This window comes from Bos mutus, chromosome 11 (assembly GCF_027580195.1).
Source record: "Bos mutus isolate GX-2022 chromosome 11, NWIPB_WYAK_1.1, whole genome shotgun sequence".
Classification (NCBI taxonomy): domain Eukaryota; kingdom Metazoa; phylum Chordata; class Mammalia; order Artiodactyla; family Bovidae; genus Bos; species Bos mutus.
In genome coordinates, this window is record NC_091627.1 from 73798032 (window position 1) to 73823687 (window position 25656).

Below are 25656 nucleotides of genomic sequence, written 5' to 3' on the forward strand. Positions count from 1 at the left end.
ACACCTCTGTAGACCTGTGGATAAAGCTGACAGCATTTGTATTTTGGTAAATCTTGGACTCCAGTAGTTCTCTTCATAACCAAATTAGGATAAAATGCTGTGGGTCTTAATTTCCTTCACTTTCTGTTTTTATCTCTTAAATCAAACATAGGAAAAAATCCCTTTCATTTGCAATTTACTATTGAACTCTTCTAAATTCAACTAAAGTTTTACATTAAAAAATGTGTGTTTTTCCAAGTTTTAAATATATATATATGTACATGTATATATATTCAGAATATGACTTATCTAAAGAGTTTTTCTGGTTTACTGAGAGTATTTACATAATGAATTTTTACATCCTAATCATATATCTGCAAAAATAACCAAAACCCTTCAAATCTGTGATATGCATGCCAAGTGATGAGATAGAAAAGATGCATGGACTGAGTTTTTTTTTAATTTGGACTAGAGAACTTGAAAGGATGTAAGGACTGTGATTTTATTTTGAGTTGTAGCATTATCTTGAGTGAATTTATTTATTTACATAAATATTTAGGTTTTTCTTTTCCAGGTTTTGCTGACCACATTAAGGAATCTCTTCCAATATAAAAAAAGTTGTTAGCTATTTAACTAGAATGGTTCTAACAAGCTTCTAATCTTTCATTGTCCTATTCAGTAAAATATAGATATATTTTTTATATCCTTGGAAAATGCTGAATGTGAATTGATGGAATACACTCCCAAAACCTTTGGCTATGTATCCAAATGGCAGTAAATCATCCTCTGAGAAACAAAATGGTGGTCTTCAGCTTACAAAAGCAATAAGCTTATGAAGCATGCTTCTGATAACTCAGATTTGTCTTTAAAATATTTTAATATTCATTTTAAAGGAGCATAAAATACTGTCTTTCCAATCATAACAATAAAAAGGTAATAGAATCATGATTGGTAAAAAAAAAAAAAAAAAAAGCTGTTAAACTGTCATATAAGGCATTAAAACAGAGAAGGCAATGGCAACCCACTCCAGTACTCTTGCCTGGAAAATCCCATGGACGGAGGAGCCTGGTAGGGTGCAGTCCATGGGGTCGCGAAGAGTCAGACACGACGGAGCGAATTCACTTTCACTTTTCACTTTCATGCATTGGAGAAGGAAATGGCAACTCCGGTGTTCTTGCCTGGAGAATCCCAGGGATGGCGGAGCATGGTGGGCTGCTGTCTATGGGGTAGCACAGAGTCAGACACGACTGAAGTGACTTAGTAGCAGCAGCAGTAAGGCATTAAAAATCATCTCAAACAGACTGTAGTTCCTGAACTAATCTCTCAGAGATCTCACACAAGTGGAATTTTTTCAAATATTCATCGTCTCCTTTCAAACTCCGTCTCTACCCCACTCTGAAAAGCAGCCCAGTTTTAGCAGTCTGAGACCATGATCCAGCTTGCTTTCACCTCTGGACTGTAAATACAGGCAAAGTAACGACCCACAAAACCCTTTCCCGAGGCCAGATCTGTGACTCAAGGCAGCGGTAGATGTTCTGGATGCTTCCTGGATCTTAGAAAATCCATGTGAGGAAACTATTTCTTTCTAGACTTATGCTTTATTTTTATTTATATTAGGTATGCAATAATGCATGGGTTTTTAGATTTACAAAATGTGGCTACATAAACTCTAGTATTTAATGGAAATTGCCCCATCAAATGTGCTTCTATGTTCTCTAGCTCTATCATTTTAAAATACACATTTATGGTTTAATTACCCTTGTTAGATATTTCTCTTTATTTGGCTCATTATTATAAGACTGATACTAAGTATAATATTTTCTCTAGATGTTTCACAAAATAATACTTTGAGGACAAAGGTCTTTGATGGTTAGTGGATTTTTTTTCCCTTTTTAAAGAAAATATCTTACCCTTAATTTTACTTGAATTAAACCAATGATTATGAGCTTTCAGTGCATACTGCGGACAGGACTGCAAATGCCTTAACTTGACAGCAGTCACTGGAAAGAACATTCAGTGATCAGGTAATGTTTTTATTTCTTTGCCTTTGTTTTATATGGGGAATAATGGGCAGATATACCCAGAACTCCAAGTTCCATCAAGAAATCATGTTATTAATCAACTTTGAGGATAGGGAGGAATTTACATTTTAAATAATGCAAATCTAACTCACAGTGATTAAATAAGCAGAGATTTCCACCTGGACTGTATTTCATACTCATAAGGAAATATAAATAAAATACTTGTATCTCAGTATAACTTGTAGTTTAATTAAAGACTGATTTATTACATTTATCCTCTGCAAGCCATGAGTTTGTCTGAAACTGAAATGTACATTTACTAACTCACAAACTTATACCACCACCATCTAAAAATTATACCATACCTAAGATATCAGCTGTGTTGTGAGCTTAATATGCAATACCTCAGTTGATATCTTTAAGACAGCTTCCACAGGAAATATACATATGGTAACAAAAATTATCATACTTTGAGAATTAATAGTAAATGATAAATCATTAATTTTGAATGGGAATCTCTCATTTCTCTACACTTATACAGAGTTGCTCTGCTGTTTCCTATAATCGCTCCATCCTTTTTAATCCTCCCTTCCCTTAGTTTATGGCGGGTGTTACTTCATATGGAAAAGAAAATACATGTATCATCAGATTCTCCAGTCTTTGCTACTGAAGAATAGGTATGAGGTGAGGAGGGAGGAAGGTCTAGCTGCGTTGCATGTCTTCAGACCTGTAGGACTGCAAGGTGGCAGATATATTTCTTTTTCAGCCCTTCCGGTATCAGTAGTTTAGATGCAGCGATGCTCTCTTCCACAGACAGGCAGAGCAAAGTCTTTTGTTAAGGTTCTTTTGAGAAAAGGCTGATTTGAATTTCAGGAACTATCTCTGTCAAACCCTTTGTTGCCACCATCCCTCCCTCCCGTAATAGAAGAGCTGTCAAGAATTTTTAAATGGAAGGAAATAGCCCATTTTTATTTAAAAATAAAAAGCTTATTTTCATGTGGGGAGAGGGTTTTTTTTTTTTTTTAAGAACCATCTCTGTGAATAGCAGTCATGTCAGTGTCAAAATGTATGATTTGATCTCTCTGATTACAAATGGAATGTCTCTGCACACAATCCCAGACCAGACTCAGTTCTTTGATGTCCATCAGCTTATTTCATTGCTAAGATATATTTGTTATCTACAGCTTGGTATTAGATTAGGTCAGTATTTGAAAATTTATGGAAGGGAAGGCAAACACAGAAGTGTATTATATCTACAGCCCTCCATTCTCATCTATCCAGGATAGTCAGATTATTCTTGTCTCCTCAGTCAATTCCAATATGGAGAACCACAATCTACCATCATAAAATAATTTTATATGGAAGTTGCTAAAAGAACCACCATCTTTTACTGCAGATTATGTCTTCCCTGGACAGTGAAACTTACTTCAATAAAGGTAGATGGGAAAGGACTGTAAAGTCACATTCTTTTAACATAAAGAACAATTATTTGATTAATGAAAAAAGGTCTGGTTATAGATGATTTTACAAACATAGTTATATACTATAGAGATATACACTAATACTAAGTTGTTACTAAAAGAGGCCAAGTCAGACAGAATAGTGCTTTGTGACTAACACATTAATTATTTGCATGAAAAGTGAGTGTATGAGGGTCTCTTCCCTAGCCCATAGTGTTAATTGACCTAAGTGTTTTAAAAAGTGTAAAGAGTACAAAAGAAAATTTCTACTCCCTGTGAAATTTTCTCAAATGTATTATTAGTAGAGTTTGTAGTATTATTATAATAGAAATGACATTGGTTTTATCCTGCATTTTCTTTGTCTGCCAAAGTATGTAGCTTGAGATAGAGTGACCAAGAGAGTCTCATTTTCAAATTTGCTGCCCAATTATCAATATATCCAAAGTCATTAGGCTATGTGTTTCTTTTTTTTTTTTCTGATAATTTGGGATCTGTAGTGGTATACTGCATGTTTTAATAGTCTCAGTTTTTTTTTTTCTCTTTTAGTAACCTTACAAGTTGTTACTGTTATAATCTTTGAAGGTTTAAATATATTGAAAATTTGAAAACTAAACTTGCTCCTATCAACTATAAGTGAGTCCTAGTTGTCATATAAATAACTACTTTAAATATGTAGCAGATGCAAGGAGGATTTTGTGATTTTTGTTTTTGTTAGTGTTGTCTTTCCCTTTTTTTTTTTGTCTTGTCAAGTCAACGACATAATTATGGAATATCCTTCTTGCCCACAGGAAGGTTTGTAGCCACCTCTGAATTCACATAAACATGCATTTTAATAAAACCATGGTCTTTGATGTTTATTTTGCTTGTTTATTATTGTTTATTTAATCCTTATACATGGATCTCTTCTGCCCACCTGCTCTTTCTTCCTACCAAGATTTACTCATCTTACTTTTCCATTTCCAATGTTGTTTTCTCTTGTTCTCCTTCTTCTTGTTTTCTTACAAAAATAAAAAGCTCTATGGGGTGAAAAAAAATATCCCAGTAGGCAGAACTTCCAACTTTGTTTGGCTTCTTACAGAAAATGATTTATTTAAGACACAGAGATAATAAAATTGGAGATGGTGTTAATGTGGGCAGAGTGTCAAGGGTTGAAGTTCAGCTTCTTTTTTGGCAGTTCATTGTCTAAGGATTGCAAAGAAAGAAAATCTAAGGCCAAGACTTGGGTATAGTGAAGAAATGCTCTGAGTAATATGTTATTGGAAAATGTACTATGATGGATGCCCAGAGTGGATAATAAGATCTTTGTATTATCATTTTATTACCAGAATGAAAAGATCAACTGGATATTAGTTATCCTAATTTTTTTTATGTAGATAAAAATGGAAAGCAATAAAAGAATGCAAAATGTCAACCAGTGGCACTTAAGCCATATTAGATTGCTTTGATCAGGCTGCCACTTGGCAGACTACTTAAAAAGATATGAGGCAATTTCATGAGGCTGACTCTTGTTAACATGAAACAAATATTCAGTTCAGAGCAGCTGCCTGGTGCCTGAAGAGCAGAGAACTGCAAAAGGAGCCTCTGTCTCTGCCTCCACACAACCATCCTTGATTTCAAGAGTTCCGTCAATCACTGCTTCTCACTGATTGGTGCTGTCCATCCACCTAGGATAGGAGCTGCTCAAGGAATGCTAAGTCGCTTCAGTCATGTCCGACTCTGTGCGACCCCATAGACGGCAGCCCACCAGGCTCCGCCGTCCCTGGGATTCTCCAGGCAAGAACACTGGAGTGGGTTGCCATTTCCTTCTCCAATGCATAAAAGTGAAAGTGAAGTTGCTCAGTCGTGTCCGACTCCCAGCGACCTCATGGACTGCAGCCTACCAGGCTCCTCCATCCATGGGATTCTCCAGGCAAGAGTACTGGAGTGGGGTGCCATTGTCTTCTCCATCTCAAGGAATAAAGGAAGATAAATATATACATACAGAAAAGGGCAGTTTTTTTGGTTTGTTTTTCATTGCTGTCATTTTTAAAGCTTAAAGTATATATGAAGGAAAGGAAAAGAATGTTTATGAATGATTTTCAACAAAAATATAAGAGAATTTACATATAAAATAAAGAGACCATAGATTTCTGATGAAAAACAAATAAAGAAGCAAAAGCTGAGTCTTTTTCTTAAGGCCCATTGTGTAGGCAGTGTCTTTAGAAAAATATCAAAATTGGAATAAAATTTAAGGAAAGCCCATTTGAATTACCCACTCTTAATATTAAGAGAATCATAAAGAATGCACATTTAATGACTACATAGATTGTGCAAAATCATCGTATGAAAGCTTGGTAAGTAGAAGACTTGGGTCTATTTTAGTGAACAGTTAATTGGCTTATTGCTTACATGCAAATATAAAATGCTTCAGTGTTTTAAAAGATTGCTGTTTTGGTGCAGGTTAAGAATTCATATGAAATCAGTCTCAGTTATTAATTTAGTCAGTTGAACATCTCCTTATTACGATGGCAAATGGCTGTGCTCAAAGAAATGCAGAATTCCAGATTTGTGTTAACCAAATTCATCAAATTCTCTTTCATTGTTGAAAGTTACCATTGTAACTATGGCCACAGTAGAAATTGTCAGAAAAGCCTATAATGTTTCAGAAGAAAAATTCTGAACTTGATATTTCCCTTGGCTTCTGGGAAAAGGAAATTTTCTTTTCTACCACAAAATGTCACAAATTGTGAGACCACAATTTGTTGATCACAGGTTCCTATTGTGCTATTAGAGAGTTGATTTCTAAAACATTTGCCATTTCCTTCATAGGTTAGAGTTTGGCATTGTTTTTGTTTGTTTGTTGATAAGGAGGTAGCATTTTAACAAGCTATCATTGATCCAAAAAATAGAAGGTGAAAATATGAATTAGACATTGAATGGCACCCCACTCCAGTACTTTTGCCTAGAAAATCCCATGGACAGAGGGACCTGGTAGGCTGCAGTCCATGGAGTCGCTAGAGTCGGACACGACTGAGTGACTTCACTTTCACTTTTCACTTTCATGCATTGGAGAAGGAAATGGCAACCCACTCCAGTGTTCTTGCCTGGAGAATCCCAGGGACGGGGGAGCCTGGTGGGCTGCCGTCTATGGGGTCGCACAGAGTCGGACACGACTGAAGCGACTTAGCAGCAACAGCAGCAGCAGCTACTATTAAGGTTTGTTTTTTTTTTTAATCTAGCCAGTCTCATTGTGAGATATATGATTAGAAGTTCATTTATTTTAAAGAAAACAATAATTGTTTGTTTGTTTATATTTGGAGCATACTTTTGTACTTATGTGCCTCTATAATTCAGGTTCATAGACAGTTAATCCTAAAGGCTCAGAAAGACTAAAAAGTGCTCAAAACTTCTGTTTAAAATAGCCTCTAATCCTTAGGACAGCCTTAATGTTCAATGATGATACATAGTGCCACACAAATAACTCATTGTACAAGTGTAGACTTGTAGAATATATTAATATTTTATATATGAATATATTGCAATTTAACAAATATATTGCAATTTTTCAAGAAGTTTTGCCTTCCTAATCTTTCTCAAAGCCATTAACAATTTACACTTCATCAGTTACTTACCTATCAGAAAATATGGAAACAAATAATATAACCATGGATTTCAGTTCCTCGTTTAGTCGCTAGATAGAAATTATGTATCTGCTAACTGCTAAAGTGGATGCATAATTTAAAAGACGTTTTGTCGACTTAACCATATATCAGACATGATTAATATAAGCCTTCAAGCTGAGCTTTGTTTGGTTTCCTCTCTTCTCTACTCACTTGCTTCTGCTTGGTCATAGCTTCTACTTTTTTGTGTCTTCTGCTTACCAGGGTGTCTCCTGGATCATGGTTATTTGTCTACTGCCTCCTCCTGTGCATGCTTTTTTTTTTTTTGTTTTGTTTTGTTTTGCTGCTCCTTAAACTGTTGACTAAATGTATGCTATGTATTCAAACTCCCCTAGAAAGAGAATCTAGTGGATTCATTACTTATCCTTGCTCTGTTGAGCAGAGCTTTCAAGTCATGTCACCTCATAAGCCACTGACCAGACTTTAACTTTGGGGGAAGATGCCCACTGGTGATCCAGTGTAGTGTCCACAGAGAAGGGGGCCACAGACTCAGATACGCACATCCAGGGTAATGTAGGAGCAGTGGGCTTCCCCCACAAGCATCTCTTCTTCAGGCTGTCTGATTAACAGTGTTTTGACTTTAACCATGAAATACCCTTAAGGATTATAATTTCTTCAACACATTACTGACAAATGGTACGTAAGTCAAGTGAGCAAGGCTCTTTAAATCAGGGGGAAATGCATGGAACCATAAAAAAGTTGGAGATTGAAATGTTCAGGTTGCTCAGAGATCTTATCCATTTCTCTTACTTGTGACCAATGGGAACAAAGAGCAAGATGGGTAAGAAGTACATTATGAAAACCATTTCCCAAAGGTAAAGTAAGAAATTCTAAGAACATTTCAATTACTGTTACTTTCATTGTACTTAGTATTGGATTGTTCTTTGAATGCATCATTCATACAGTTGTGAGTATTCTTCACCCTCCCATCACCCTTCCCAGGAGGTCAGTCTAAATATAAGACTTGAAATATTTTATGCATGATACTATTGAAATAAATATGTTATATGTGTTTCTTTAAAAATATAGGGTCATGGTGTGCAAATGTTTTGCAACAGTTTTTTTTTTTAATAATATACTGAAAAAATATCAATATGTCCAGTTTGTAAATATAGCATGCAGCACTGAAAAATCTGATCCATTGCTTACTTGAGATTTTATACTGAAGTAATATGAAGCAGATCGAGGTCACTGAGCCAGCTGAAGAACAATAAAATAGGGAGAAAACATATATGTACAAAAATAAATTCTATCATGATTCATCAGAGACCTCAAAGCAATCATATGAACACTGATCAGAAGCATCTGTGAGAACGATCTTGAAAAACAAACTAGATTGGAATAACTGTAAATGAAAAGATACTTTGCACTGGTATAAGTTATTATCAGTGACACTAACTCACTCAAATGAAAACCTAACTAAAGTAATCTTAGTGTAGCAAGACTGACAAGGAGCAAGCACACAAATATAACATTTCTTCTAGCAGCTGGCTGACCAGCTTCAGGGAACCTCCAAACGCTCTCTCCTGAGATTAACCAAATTAATCTGGTATAAGATTTAATTGCTAATAGCCATTGCTATAGGTGGGCAAGCACCATCTTAGAATAGCTCCTGTTTAGTAAGGCGTGTCGTTCACTTCAGAAGACTTTGTCCCAACTTCAAACAAAGGAGTAATCCAGTATTTTACCAATTACTAAAATAAATGGTCAAATAGAATCATAGCACTCAAATTAGTGACTAAAAGTTAGCCGGATAAATAGGCTAATTATCAGTACAATAAAAGAAAAATTAAATTTAGTTCTATTTGTTATTGCAATAATAAAATTCAAAATAGAGAATTCAGGAAATCATATTAATACTTTGAAAACAATTTATATTATCATTCTCATTTTTACATGATAGATGAATGAATTATCACGTATCATTTGTTCATAGCTTTCTTTGGGGCATTCACTGAGGAAAAAAAGAAAAAAAGGATCAAAACAAATGAGACTCTATAGTTCAAAAGTCCTAAAGACATATTATCCTTTATCATATTTCTGAGAATGCATTTGCTTTTTAAAAAAATAGATATTGTAATGTTTACCACAAATAGTGAAAGCTAGATTTTCAAGCATTGTTGTGATTTCCTAGTGAAATGAAAAGGAACAAAAACTTAAAGACAGAAACTTAGCTTTTTATTTTGATTTTTTCCTAATGTGCTTCTTATTCTGGGAGAAGGTTTTTACAAGAATACCCCCAAAGTATTGAGTGACAGCAAAATTTTGTTAAGTCAGTCTCACATTTAATGATATTCAAATACACTTATAGTGTTAATAGTACTATAATATTAGTATTAGTAATAATATTATAGTATTAAATTATTCCTTTAATTTTTCAGAAATGTACATTCTTCTTGATCTTCTCATAAAAATAAATTCTGCAACAGTGCTGTATTTGGATGAGAAATTATTTAATTTTAGCATCTTTGCATTTGTCATTGCAATTCATGGCTTTGTTTATGAGATGTCAAATTGAATATTTATAAATTTCAAAATGCTCAATATGTGTATGCTTTTTCATTTTTGTTTTCATTTAGATAGTTTGGCATTGTATAGGAATTGCATAATACTTGTTTAAATTTCTGTCAATATAAATCAATATAATCCTTTTCTTCTCATGTTACACCAAGGCTCAGTATATTTTCAGTTTAAAATGCTTACTTAAAATCATATTAACTGTTTAGTACTTAATTTTATACATGCAGACTATCCTATAATGTGATAAGCTTTTCTTGGAAATGGCCTTTTTTTCTTAAAATAAAGTCACAGTCCAGATTTTTCCTTTCATTATAGTAGGTTTATTTTATTATGCTTCTTCCTAAACCAGTCACTTGAGCTAGATTAGATTTTAAAAGAGCTCTTTTAAAACATTATTTTAATAATATATGATTTGTGTTCATTTTTTACTGTGTTGTAGTTATATTCTTAAAAGGTAAATTGTATTTCTTAAAATGTATGTTTTTTTACATTGAAAATGATTTACATCAGAGATATTTATCCTGATCTGTCATAAATGGGTACAATCAATGTCAAAGTTGTGTGTAAAGGCTAAATGTTTCTTATAAACCTTGTCTATTTATTTGCTTAGAGCTAAGATATCTAGCCAGATATGAAACAAGGGGGGAGGCAGCTATATATAGTAAAGTTTATTTTGTAGATGATAGAATAGGGTTGATATGAGTTAGGAAAATGGCAGAGGAGTCTCCATACGGTATTTCCAGTAGCTCTCCAAGGTCAGACCTCTTTGCACACAAGATCTGTGTTTTCTTATAATTAAATACTCATTAAGCCTTGAATCCCCCATTCCTAAGCCAACTACTCTCTTTGTATTTGGAAGTTACTGACTACCAGCCTCAGGATATTTTGCTCTCCTAGACTGTACACATCATTAAATTTATTTTCAAGGGAACTAAGCAAAAAAGCTGTCTAAATAATTAGCCAGATAACTGAGTAGCCCAAGTTTTCCAGTTCTTGGACTTATCAGATTCCATGCTGCCAAATGTGGAAACAAGGGGATGAAACTTTCTATTTTTGACACTTCTGAGTGAAGATTGGTGTTAAAAGTTAATGGAGTTACTTTTCATTAACTGTTTGGCTTAATTCAATATCAAGAGGTATTCAATCCACCATAAAAAAAAGTTCACAAAATCTAAACAGATTTATTCATTCAATAAATAATTAAGCATGGCTTTTATATTCAAGGCACTGAACAATAGGACCTAGGGTATTTTTCCTGAAGTTCTAAGCCCAGGTGGCTCAGTGGTAAAGAATCTGCCTGCCACTGCAGGAGACGTGGGTTTGATCTCTAGGTTGGGAAGATGCCCTGGATAAGGAAATGGCAACCCTCTCCAGTATTCTTGCCTGGAAAATCCAATGGACAGGGGAGCCTGGTGGGCTACAGTCCACATGGGGTCACAAAGAGTTGACATGACTTAGTGACTCAACAACAACAACGAAGGGAGAATAACAATAGTGACAATATGATACTGATGATATTATTATCATTAAAAACGAAGGTGTTCCATGCACTAGGCATTGTTTTAAATAATTAAAATGCCTTAAATTTATACTGTAAAATGGCTCTATTGTTAGCTTATTTTAGAGATAAGAATCCTGAGACACAGAGAATTTATATAATTTACCAGGATCGCATAGCTAGTAACTCATGGAACTAGGATAAAAGTTCAGAGGATCTGTGAATCTAAAACACATGCACCAGACCAAGATATACACATTGTAGAAAGTTTAAAAGAAAGAAAAGACTTAAATAGCAATCTACCCAAAGTAAATACAGTGAAATTGATTAGTGTGGGACTACTTCATTTCTCCAGTGGTTTTTTAAAGTTTACAAAATGCCTTTCTTCTGTTGTTACTGTTCATTTTTGAACCAAGTTTAATGTCTAATTTTATTTTATTTGCTCAAAGTACTTTTTAGTTGGGCTTCCCAGGTGGCACCAGTGGTAGAGAACTCACCTGCCAATGCAGGAGATATCAGAGACGCCCACCCGTTTGATCCCCGGATCAGGAGATCCCCTGGTGGAGGAGGGCGTGGTAACTCACTCCAGAATTCTTGCTTGGAGATCCCACGGACAGAGGAGCCTGTCGGCTACAGTCCATAGAGTCACAAAGAATCAGACGCGACTGAAGTGTCTTAGCACAGCACAGCACACACACAGAGCACACTTTTTAGTTAGGGAGGAATATTTGTAATAGTTTTAGTATAAAGAAATGTATCTGTCCTTAGGAGTCTATAAATGTCTCTTTTCCTATACAGTAAACGACAATACAAAAACATTCTCAATAGTTCTCAAGGATCAGCTAAATTGAGGAGAACTTGAGGAGGATTAGAGAAGAGGAAGAGTTAGGTGACTGGGCTGGTACATCAGCCTTACGGCTGTGTGGATGATTGGTCTACCCAGGTCATGACTGGCACCAGACCTGGCCAACAAGACAGCTCTGAGACAGACAGCCTTTCTGATACCCCAGAGGCTTTGCCATCAAGGGCTCACAAACTGGGGAGGGTGATGTAACTCACCTCTTATGTTGATAAATGCAGTCTTGTCTGCATATTCCTGAATGTAGAGCTAACTAAAAGAAAACTTTAAAAATAAATAAGCACAAAACTTCAACTCCTCTTTAGGGGTGGCTCAAACAGCATGCAATTTGTGCAGTTACCCAGGGCTCTGTGTTTAGAAGGGCCTGTTTTTGGGTAAATACTTAGCTATCACTGTTCTGAAATACTACATTTTGAACAAGAGTTGCATGTCTTTACTAGGCTCAGAAATCATTTAATTGGTCCTTCCTCTTGTAAGGCTAGTATATTGCAAAAAAAAAAAAAAAAAAAAATCTTAATCTGACAGTGCCATTTATGTTTCTAATTTTAATCAGCTTTCCTAACTGATTCATGTGGAAATAAAAACAAAAAATTCTGCTCCCAGCCCAGTATAAAAATTGAGAAAGATAAAACAGAAACATTTAATAAGAATGACTCTTCTTTCATTTCTGTTGGTCCTTCAAGGAGCAATCTGATTATTTTTTAAAGTAATTATTTTAAAACCAGAAACTAATGGCAAAGTCGAATAGCAGGCTGAAGGTGTCATAATTACAACCTGAGAAACACATCCTCCTGTCACTTCCAGGTGTAAGTGCTGTTGCCAGGAGCCATGACTCAGGCACCCAGCAGCGGTGGTTCCTGCTTCTGTTTCTCCTGCCTTTTCTCTCTTCCTATTATTGTCACAATGACAAGGCTTATTTCCAGCTTCCCACTGGGTCCTGCCTCCCACTGGAGGCAATAGTCCTCAAAGTCAACTGCCAAATAAAGCTTAATACCTGGAAATTTTGATATACATAGACACCTAATTTTATACACATACACAAATGTCATGCATTTAATGAAAGTTGCTATTCTAAATTTGTAGAACAGGAAAGGTAATTACATTTTAGAAGTAGAAGGACTTTGCAGTTGGTTTATGCCATTTACAGCCTTTTAAAATTGTTCTTAGTTTTTGTTATTGTCATTGTTTTACTGATAAGAAAACTCAGACCAAGAGCTGTGGGAGCATTAGACAAAGTTAGAATAATTAAGGTTGTTGTTTAGTTGGTAAGTTGTGTCTGACTCTTTGGCGACCACATGGCCTGTAGCCTACCAGGCTCCTCTGTCCGTGGTATTTTCCAGTTATGAACACCAGAGTGGGTTGTGATTTCTTTCTCCAATAATTAATGTTATGTTGGAGTTAATGGCCACAGTCAATCTAAAACTCCGGTCTCTGGACTCAAACTCATGACTATTTTTCCATTGCTTATATCTTTAATACTAAATGTGAAGGCAGAAGAAAAGGGAATTTGTCTGTTTATTTATGTGTCTCGTACAAAGACCTGAGAACTAAGCTGGCCTACTGTTTAAACAAATAATTATTGAAACAAAGCCATATCCATTTGTTTACGTATAGTCTATGGCTGCTTTTGCACTACAATAGCAATGTTAAGTAATTGCAATGACAACCAAATTTGGCAAAGTGGAATATATTTACTGTTTGGTCCATTCAATTTAGTTCAGTCGCTCAGTCATGTCCAACTCTTTGCAACCCCATGAACTGCAGCACGCCAGACTTCCCTGTCCATCACCAACTCCCAGAGCTTCATTTGGTCCATTGCCAGAAGTATTTTGATCCCTATTAGATCTACTAGAATGTAAGTTATAGAAAGCTCCTTGAAAATCTAACTTGGGACATTCCCAATGCTGAGATCAGTGTTTGGCACAAAATAATTTTTAAACTAAATTAGTAGGCTAGCTCAGCTGGTAAAGAATCCACCTGCGATGCAGGAGACCTGGGTTTGATTCCTGGGTCAGGAAGATCCACTGAAGAATGGATAGGCAGAGTTGAACATGACTGAGTGACTAAGCACAAGCACATGGGAACCACATAATCCAGAATGAATAAGACTAGTTAAATGAGACTAGATAAACAGCAGATATAACATGGATCTGCTGCTGCTGCTGCTAAGTTGCTTCAGCATGTCCAAATATGTGTGACCCCATAGACGGCAGCCCACCAGGCTCCCCCATCCCTGGGATTCTCCAGGCAAAAATACTGGAGTGGGTTTCCATTTCCTTCTCCAATGCGTGACAGTGAAGTCGCTCAGTCGTGTCCGACTCTTAGCAACCCCATGGACTGCAGCCTACCAGGCTCCTCCGTACATGGGATTTTCCAGGCAAGAGTACTGGGGTGGGATGCCATTGCCTTCTCTATAACATGGATCATTCAGTTTCAAAATTTCATAATTCTAAGATGTATGGTGCTGTAATAACTTCTAATTCAATTGCTGGGTGCTATAGGCAATTTAATGATCTAAAAAAAGAGTTACATATAAAGACAGAACCAATTTATATCCCTAAGGCAATGTGAATTTTTTTGTTATTGTTTATAGAAGTACTGTAGAAACCCCACTTTCATGTGATGCCCATTTTTAGCCCACATAGCTGTGGCTGAAAAGGCACAACCTATTCTTAATAAAATGAAGATAGATCATTTCTAGAAGGCAAACTAAATGAATTCCTACCTGCCCATCATCTATGCAGTTTGCTGGGTTGTGGCTTTGCAGAAATACTTATTCAAATCCCCATATTTAAATAGCTTAATTGATAAAACAGATTAGCTTCTCAAATTTCTAGGTTGTTACGTATAGAAATCACTTACATTTACTGTTTAAGGCAACAAAAAGGAAATCTAGAACCAACTAGTTTGAACTATAGTGAGAAATGGGTACCTCATACGGATGACCCATTTATGTAGTTAGCATCTTTAAAAAATACCAGTGGAAGGAAATAGCTACCTAAAGGGTATGCAATGAGTCTAACCTTTGCAGCCCTCAAGTCTGGAACTTTTTTTTTTCCAAAAGAGGTTTTATTTTTATTGTGCATCTTCTGTTGTAAATAATGACCAACTACCTTTATCTTCTTTTTGTGTTTTAAGCTATTAGTTTGTTCCTTGAGTTAGACTATTATATCTCCCCCCCATTTCACTAATTCTTTTTTTTTTTTTTGATCTGTTTCTTTGACTTTTTTTTTTTAATTTTATTTTATTTTTAACTTTACAATATTGTATTGGTTTTGCCATATATCAAAATGAATCCGCCACAGGTATACATGTGTTCCCCATCCTGAACCCTCCTCCCTCCTCGCTCCCCATACCATCCCTCTGGGTCGTCCCAATGCACCAGTCCCAAGCATCCAGTATCAAAAATCAAAATATAGTAGGTCTGGGTTTGATTTTCTCAAGCTACATCTAACTTTCAACTCTAGGGACACCTGTCATTATAGTCTACTAGACATCCTTAATCACATTGCTTCCTAGACTTCTTAGCTTTGTTTTAATCTTCACTGTTGTCCTTTAATGTTATTTTCCCCCCTACATTAAAAAAAAAAAATAATGAATATACTTCACAGGACATTTGCACAGAAAGCTTTCTTACAAAAAGTATCCAAAATTGCTATTATATACATCTTGAATATGAAGTAAATTTGAAATATTCATGAAATAATATGAAACAAATATTAAAATAAATTTAAAGTACATTTGCAATAATATCTGAAATGATCAGTGATGTTGTATACATACATGTCAACTAACCTCCCATGGAGCTATCTATAAAATGGGAGAGTTGAATTAGTTATTTCTACATCCATGTGAAGCTATTCTTTTCTTCATTAAATAAATTCATTATTGATTTATGACAAAATACTTTCAAATAGAATATAAAGTGATTAGCAAAAATAACTTAAATGATTAATTAGGGAGAAAGGTCAATATTCAGTTTTTTTGTTTTTTTAAGAAAAGAAAGAATCAAGTTGCTGAAAGTAAGCATATACCCTGAATCTTGACTTTATGATGAATAGAAAGAGATAAGGAAAGGCAGTCAGTTCTATAACTCACATGATATAAGAGGAAATAGCTTATAAAATCTTCAGGAAAGAGTTTATGAATTTGGACTTTGCAGTTAGAAAGAGTATTGAAAATGCATGTTAAAGAGTTGATAATGTAGGTAGACTAAAAAGTAGCTTTGAATAACTGTGGACCTTGGTACTGTAATAAATGATGTTCTAGAAAAATTGTTTTTTTTTAATTCAGTGAAAAATCTTTTTTCTTAATCTAACTTTGAAAAGAAAAAGTTACTTGCAAATGATTTTTAAAAGCCTTTGCTGGAGTTTTCTAATAAGCTCATCATTTTCCTAAAGAAAGAAATGAGTGTCTCCCCCCGCCGCCTCCCCCTCAACCCCAGAGGGTTCTGCAGAGTCCAGGGCTTCTGGGTGATGCCTTAGGGGACAAGTTGGCCTGCCTCTTTAACAGAATAGCAACTTCCCCTTTATGTGATTTTTATATTCTTTATGTGAGATTACAGGTGGAAAAAAAATAATTCCACCATTTAAAAATAATAATTAACCACTGCCACAGTTTTGTGACTATTCCCTCCCTAGCTCACACATTGATGCTGGGAGAAAGGTTAGAATCAATGAGATATGTTTTGATATCCTAAAAGGAAAAAGAAATTTTAAAAGGAATTCAGATCACTAATGGTATGAATGACTATAATTCTGCCGTAGGGACAAATGATTCTGAAATTCAAAATTTCAACAGAGGATAAATTATCCTAGGTCAGACCTAGGAGAGAAGACATGTCTATCACATTTTAGCTATGTGACCTTGGGCTGAGTTGTTTTAGCTTTCTAGGCCTTCGGTTTCATGCCAGCAAAATGATAATAAGGTAAAGATGAAATAAGTTAATAAAGTGCCTGGTACATAACAAACATTTACCAGGACCCAACTTCCTTCTCAGTAGCAAATAAGGACCAGCAACCGCAATCCTTAATTCCCTGTCCAGTTCACTTTCCATGACACTTCATGTCACATAAATAACATTGTTTTAAACTGAGAATATTAAGTGCATTTAAAAAAAGCCTCTTCCAAAATCAATTTCTTCACATTTTTAATAATGCAGGGAAGGAGCTTGAAGTTGGTCCACAGAGATTTTCATGAACCAAAGGGTTATTTTTAATTGGATTTTGTGCCTGTTGTTATGGAAATTATTGTTTCATGGATAAAGCTTTATGATTTCACCGCAAGATCAAGCCCAGAATGGGGTATAATGATGATATCACCCCTATGCTTCTTTTTCTTGACAAAACACTTAAATTAAGAGAATGGGAGTGAGACTGCTTCAAAAGCACACATTTCTAAGAGAAATAAGATCTACCCTATAAAAATAGCTTTAAAAATGATATATTCTCTTTTCAAAGATCAAAACTCAGAATGTCCCTTGCTGCCAGTAGGATGCTAAGATTCTGCAGTTATTAAACACTTCACTGTTGAAACTAGAAAGAGTTCCTTTGATCCTGGGACTTGCTTTCAACATTTGGTCTCAAAGCATTTTTGCAGTTGTTGAACTGCAGCTGTTGAACAGGCTTCCTCTAGTTATTTAATGATCAATCTCTCTAAACTCTTCTATCTAAACTAGTTTTTATTTGTGTGTCCAGATGCGATTTAACTTCTCTAAAGAAACAAAAGAAATGCTTACTAATGTTAATGATGGTTCTGTTTAAAATTGAAAGTGTTAGTCGCTCAGTTGTGTCCAACTCTTTGCAACCCCGTGGACTGTAGCCCATCAGGCTCCTCTGTCCATGGAATTCTCCAGGCCAGAATGCTGGAATGGGTAGCCATTCCCTTCTCCAGGGGATCTTCCCGACCCAGCAATTGAACCCAGGTCTCCTGCATTATAGGTGAATTCTTTACCATCTGAGCCACCAGGGAAACCCAAGACAGAAGGCAATTCATCCTGCAAAATTTAACTTATATCACTGGCTCAGTTTAAGCCTCAAAGAAACCTCAAACAAGGAAGACAGAACTTGTTTCATCAATAACATTCTAAGAGAGAAATCAGTATAGTAGTCTGCAGTATTAAAGCAGTGATTTTTTGTTGGACAGACTGCTTAGGTTTCTTCTAGTACTTAGTTCCCTAATTTATTTTTCTTTCTTTTCTCTCTCCTTCTTCTTGGTATTTTCATACACCATCCTATGATCTTTGGACATTGGCTAGATTGTCTGGTAGAATTTGGTGGAAGAAATTGTGAACCCCACCCTGATCCTGAATCAACTGAAAGTCGTATAATTAAATGTCATGTCTTTAGTCATTTTAGTTTACCAAGAAATGTCAGTACGTTAAAAAAAAGGGTGGGGGGGAATCCATCACCAAAAGATGTATCATTAAAAACTTCATGATTTTTTAAAATGAATCAAAATATCAGATTATTAGCAAGGCTTATTTTTAATAAAACATTTTCAGTTCTATTAAAAGTTCTTTTTTTCCCTACCTTTGTTTTTATGTGTAAGAGACATTTGTTTAATTTGTCATTTCAATAACGTCAACAGATACTTTCTGATATAGTCTCTGTCCTGCCGCTGCTGCTGCTGCTAAGTCGATTCAGTCGTATCCGACTCTGTGAGACCCCATAGACGGCAGCCCACCAGGCTCCTCTGTCCCTGGGATTCTCCAGGCAAGAACACTGGAGTGGGTTGCCATTTCCTTCTCCTAAGCCAACTTAAATTCAACTTGCACAAGTTTACATAGGTTCGCTTGCAATTACTTTTCCAGTTGCTTACACTTCTGGCTCTTTTTCCTTTGGTCCTTAGCTGGAAATCACTTCCTCGTACCACTGCTTAATCATTTTTTCCCCTCCCACTCAACAGTTGGCCCTTTATGGACAGTGTTTTTCTTCACTTTCTTCACTTCTTAAGAGTCAGTACTTTTACCCATACCCACTCTCTGGGCCTTCACTAGTTCTCAGACACATTCCAGAAATTTAAAAGCCTGGTGAATATTGAAGGTACATGATAATAAGTGCAAAGAGCAGTCATCACACAATCTAATACCCAGAGCAACCTCCTTGCCAGGGCCTAATCAACCAGGTGCCATTCATTGAAAATTGTTAGATAATGGCCTAGGGTCAGATCTCTCCCCAAGGTCAGAAGATGTCTTATGACTGCTATCTACTTCATTAGCCAAAAAAAAAAAGGGGAAAAAAGAGATAGTGCAAAACAAGAAAATTTCTGAGAGAGGGAAAAGTTTGTGCAAATTTGGGAGCATTGCTGTGTTGAGTGTGCCTATTTATGACAACAGGTGCATTTGTTTGTCTTTGATTGATGCATAATGTTAAAGATTCTTCTTAAACTGTTACACCTGAATATCTATTAACTGGTAATTTTCCTTGCTTGCTGTGACTCTAATGGGCTTGAGAATTGATCCAGCCAGCCTCTCCTCCCTCTGTCTTTTTCTCTCCTCTTTCTTTCATTCCTTTCTCTCTCCTCCCTCTCCCTTGCTTCCCCCCTTTCTTTGTCTCTTTCTCTCACTCTCTGTGAGGTTCATTTGCTCGACTGATTCTGAGTGTCCATAATGACTGTTTGGCATATTCTACAGGCAAAGGTCCCGAGACCCTTTTTGCTGGCTATAACCTCAATGATAACGAATGGCACACAGTGCGTGTGGTTCGCCGAGGAAAAAGTTTAAAGTTAACGGTGGATGACCAGCAGGCCATGACAGGTAAAGCCCTATCGCCCTTGCCTTTGCTGAAGCTTTAGACTTTCCTATTTCTTGCAGGTGACCTTGAAAACCAAATGAATAACTTGAAGCTAATAGACGCAGTTCATTTCTTATTCAAATTCTTCCAGCAGCAATTAAATTTAATAAGCTGCATGTTGTTTTCTTTTCTCTCAAATGAGCAACAATTTTTTGTCATGTTCCTTTCCGTTTAATAATTCAAGAAGTTATATTTTAATTTTATGCTTTGATAAATATCTCAGGGCTTCATAAAATATTGAAGTTATTGTTTGGAGGCCACTTCCTGTTCAGTTTCCTCCTTATATATTTAGGCGATGAACAGCAGCAAGTTATACTTTTTAGCTTCTGGATACATTGATAGATACGCCGGCATTCTGTCAGGTGAACTGGTTTTTATTTTAAGCTATGATAGATCAGTTTTGGCCATTTAGCTCTGTTGGTTAAGCTCTAATGTTAAGAATGTCAAGTTCAGTCCCTGATTTGTGGATTTCTGACTGAGGCGAGGAATATAAAGGCCCACGCCAGCGACAGAGGGAAACCAAATGAAAGAGGAATTGGCTCACCTTTATTCTCTGCTGAAAATAACTTCAAGCATATGACCCGCTGGGATATTAGCTCCCTGTTTTTTAGGAGAACATCTCCCTGTTAATTATTTTAGTGCAAGATGCAAGATGGTCCTTGTGCAGCACAGAAATGTCTGTTCTACATTCAGTCTCAAGGGGGTTTCCATTCTCAGAGATCGGGTGATTATATCAATGAAGAAATAATGTGTATGGGATTTTAACTTCTAAGAGAATCATTCGCAGTTCAGACGAAGCAAACTACCAACCGATAGATCTCTCACTGTCTTGTATTTCGTTAGCCCTTTATGGCTTTGCAAAACTTTTGTCTTCATGTGGGAGCAAACTTACTTTGTTTCAGAATCATCTGAAGAGCTTTAACAGGATCATTTCCTGGCCAGACACCACAGAAAGTGTGAGAGGAGCCCATTAGTATTATTTCTCAAAATCTCTCCAAAGAACTCTAAAACAGCTGGCCCATGGATTGGCATTTAAAAACCACTGCTATGTTATGCCATTTTCTTCTCCCAGGAAGAAAATCAACCAGGGAGTTATTAGCATAAGCCTGTATTCAAAATTGCCAGACATAAGTCTCTAAAGAAACTGTGTGAACTCAGGGAAGGGAGGCAGAATTTTTATAGGGCTTTGGCAGGAGTGTCAGCTGAAGTTCAGCTAGTTTTGGTAAAGGCACTTCTTGGAAGAGGTGTAAATTGGTTATGTAGATTAGCATCCATTGTTTGGACAGTCTGGGTTTTATCAAAAGGGGCAGAAATTAGGATCTGAGATCATGTATAAGAGGTTGGGAAGAAATAACTGCCAGAGACAAGGACATGTGAAGGTCACAGTAGAACATTCTTTAGTCCCTTAGGTTTGTCTCAAATCTCATACAGCCCTATGACATTGACAGGGTAGATGCATTCTCATTTTATAGACAGGAAGCTGAGACTCAAAGAGGTAAAATGACATGTTACTTTGTTGTTGTTTTTTTTTTAATTAATTTTATTTTATTTTTAAACTTTACATAATTGTATTAGTTTTGCCAAATATCAAAATGAATCCACCACAGGTATACATGTTACTTTGAAATGCCATTGTTACCAGAACTGAGAGAGAGCCTAGGTGTTTTTTTTTTTTTTTTTAATTCTGTTTGTTAACTTTAAAAAAATTGTTTGCTTTTAACTCATGGTTCATTTATTTATATTTATTAATATACTTATATATATATGACTATGATAAGTACTTTCTCAGATATAGCATGATTTTATGAAGATTTTATATATATATATATATATATATATAAAAAACACATATCAAAATCACACTTATCCTCTGGGATAGTATATGATGTACTAAAAGGTTGAGTAAACAATTCATGTTCTTGAGGTTCAGAAGAGCTTAAAGATTTCAGGAATAGCTAAGGCAATCAATAATATTTGAACGCTGTAAAGAAAGGATAATACAGATAAGATTATGCGGGGAAGGGTAGAATGGCTTGGACGAGGCTAGACAGACTAGTGTTCAGGCAGCAGAGAAGGTTTGTTTTGTTTCATGTAACCACAGGACAGCGGACACGGCTAGAATGGCCTTGGATGCCAATAGGTCAGTGCTCCAAATGAAGGAGTTGATATTTCACAGGTTTTCAGGCAGTTGGGAAGTCACTGCATTTAAGCTGGAAAATGAGTTGAGAATATGTTTTGAGCAATATGAATTCTGGGCAATGTGCTAAATGCTTCAGAATGTAAAGCAGTGAAGTCCTAAACTACAGTGGCTGAAGAAGGTATAGAAACAAAAGACTGGGGCAACACATTTTTTTAAAGTTTTGTTTAGAAATAATTTCAAGTTTATAAAAAATTTCAAAAGTAAAACGACAGTGATATACTTTTACTATTGTGAGCATGTTATCCCATTTGCTTTGACATTTTCACTTTTTTTTTCTTAGCCAAGTGAGAATGTTATATACTTAATAGCCCTTCACTGTAAATATTATACGTCAGTGCACATTTTCTAAAGGTATGAATATCCCTTTACAGAACAAAGAGCTACTAACGTCAGTAGATTTGGCGTTGACGCAATATATTTCATCTGTCCTCTCACCCATATTCCCCTTTTGTCAGGTAACCCAATGCTGTCTTTTATAGCATTTTCACCTCTATATACACTAAATGCATTTAGTGCTCATATCTCTTTAGTCTCCTTTAATTGAAAACATTGCCATAGACTTTCTTTGTCTTTGATTACATTGACAAATTAAAAAGATATATAGTCCTCTGATCTTTTATCCACATACAGTCATTCTTTGGGCTTATCTGATGTTTCATGATGATTGAATTCAGGTTTTAACATTCTTGGATGAAATACCACATTGATGATTGTGTGATCTTCTTAAAGTATCCTGTCTGGGGACAAACGATATCCATATCTTTTGACTCCTGATTTTAACACTTGGCCAATATGTTGCCCAGTTTCTCCATTGTATGATTAATATGTTTTACTCCCTTACAACTAGTAAACTGTCTGTGGAGAGACATATTAAGACAATGAAAATATCGTAATATCTTCCTCAAATATTTGCCCCAGATTATCACCTACTGAAGATTTTTCCTGATCCAGTCTTTAACACAGTAGTTATAAATGATTATTTTCAAACCCCATTACTCTTTCCACGTTTAGAGTCAATACTTAGCATTCTACTGTGTACAAGAGCTATCCCTTCTTTCTTTTTTCTTTCCTTTTCTTTTCTTCCTTCTCTCCCCATCTTCCTCCTTATCTCCTTCCCTCCCTTCTTCCTTTCTTTCCTTCCTTCCTTATTGATATGGACCTACAAGTTTCTGTATTTTCAAATAGGTATAATTACTTAATTATTTTGGTGCTTAAAATGTCCCTATTTGGGCCACTGTGAGTTCCATGAAGTTGGTCTCTGTGATCTTGTAACATGCCTTCACCTCAGATTTTTTTTCCTCAATTTTTTTGCAAAACAGAATATTTCAGGCACAACTTTTACTACCATGCCCCAGCCCCAGACTGAGACATTTGCTTTCTATTTAGTGGAGAATTAGGTGTAGGTGGTTGGTATTGGTTTGCTCAGCACTGCTTTGCAACCTTTTCTGGAGGCTAAGATGGTAAATACACTCAAGTATAAATACATATACCTGAATATATATAGCTGCTGAGTTTAGTTGCTAAATCATTCCCAACTCTTTTGTGACCCCATGGACTGTAGCCCACCAGGCTCCTCTGTCCATGGAATTTCCAGGCAAGAATACTGGAGTGGGTTGCCATTTCCTTCTCTAGGGGATCTTCCTGACCCAGGGATCCAATCCTCATCTCTTGCATTGGCAGGCAAATTCTTTACTGCTGAGCCACTAAGGAAGCCCATAAGTGTGTGTGTTTATATATGTGTGTATATGTGTCTTTGCTTTAATATGCCTCTCCACATAAATATATATATATATATATGCACACACACACACACACACACACACGCATATAATGGAGAAGGAAATGGCAACCCACTCCATTGTTCTTGCCTGGAGAATCCCAGGGACAAGGGAGCCTTATGGGCTGCCGTCTATGGGGTTGCACAGACTCAGACACAACTGAAGCGACTTAACAGCAGTGAACATATGTGTGTATGTGTATTTGCTTTAATATGCCTCTCCACATAAATATATATATATATACACACACATACATACATATAAATTACATGTTCACACAAATATACATATATTTTAGAAAACATGAGTTCACACTAGCATGACCGTTTCTACAGCATTGTTTCTTTCCCCATTTCATGTTTTCTTTTTTTTTTTTTTTTTTCTAATTTTATTTTATTTTTAAACTTTACATAAATGTATTAGTTTTGCCAAATATCAAAATGAATCTGCCACAGGTATACATGTGTTCTCCATCCCGAACCCTCCTCCCTCCTCCCTCCCCATACCATCCCTCTGGGCCGTCCCAGTGCACCAGCCCCAAGCATCCAGCATCGTGCATCGAACCTGGACTGGCAACTCGTTTCCTACATGATATTTTACATGTTTCAATGCCATACACACTGAGGAAACCAGAAGGGAAAGAGACATGTGTACCCCAATGTTCATCGCAGCACTGTTTATAATAGCCAAGACATGGAAGCAACCTAGATGCCCATTTCATGTTTTCATGTCTCTTCTTCCAATTTGGAACCTTGGCTCCCAGTGATGTCATTTTCCCGTTTGCTCAATCCAGTAACACATTGATGATAGTTTCAGAATTGCTTTACATTGTCCATCCCACAACTAATAACCTGACTAAAAGCAATTCAGGATTAATTTGTGATTCTTTTTATTTCTTACTGCCTAAGATTTAATGTATATAGTCAAATACTATTTACAAATAACTTTGATTAGTTTGTTTCTTCTTTTCTTCCTTTCTTTTCCATGAGTGTAGTTATATTATTCATTTGAAATACAATTAATCTTATGGATTTCAGTTATGTTTATTCCCTCCCATTCTTATGTATTCAGTAACACTTGTGTGTTAGCCTGCTTTTTAAATCAGTGCAACTATTTTGCATTAGGAAGTGATGAATAGAGTATGAAAATAATATCAAAGCAGAAAACTCCAGAAATGTTCCCTAAATGAATCACCAGCTGCTACTGCTATGTCGCTTCAGTCGTGTCCGACTCTGTGCAACCCCACGGACGGCAGCCCACTGGGCTCCTCCATCCATGGGATTTTCCAGGCAAGAGTACTGGACTGGGGTGCCATTGCCTTCTCCAGAATCACCAGCTAATTTTCATTAAAATTTAAGATACATCTTTTCAGTTGCATAGATTCCTACCAAACTCCTAAATGAATAATTATATTCTACATTAGTGAGTTGACTTCTTCAACTTCCAGTCAATATATCATTTCTTTGTTTACTGCCATGTATTTATATACCACTGGAAAAGCCAATGGCACCCCACTCCAGTACTCTTGCCTGGAAAATCCCATGGATGGAGGAGCCCGGTGGGCTGCCGTCCATGGGGTCACTAAGAGTCTGACACGACTGAGTGACTTCACTTTCACTTTTCACTTTCATGCATTGGAGAAGGAAATGGCAACCCACTCCAGTGTTCTTGCCTGGAGAATCCCAGGGACGGGGGAGCCTGGTGGGCTGCCGTCTATGGGGTCGCACAGAGTCGAACACGACTGAATCGACTTAGCAGCAGCAGCAGCAGCAGTGAACATAATGTTAGGAAGCAGAGTGAATAGATACTTATATGGGTGTAGTTTGCTTATAGAAATAGGAACAAATAAATGATGGATTCAAAGGAGTACTCAGAATTGATACTGTTGG

At 36.2% G+C, this 25656-nt stretch overlaps 1 protein-coding gene across 1 annotated transcript in view; it reads left to right on the plus strand.

Moving 5' to 3' along the window:
• NRXN1 (neurexin 1) overlaps positions 1-25656 on the plus strand; it is a 1230870-nt gene that overhangs the window by 569040 nt on the left and 636174 nt on the right. Inside the window, exon 10 of the mRNA XM_070379598.1 lies at positions 19630-19752. Coding sequence (XP_070235699.1) covers positions 19630-19752 — 123 coding nt within the window. The remainder of the gene's footprint in view (positions 1-19629; positions 19753-25656) is intronic.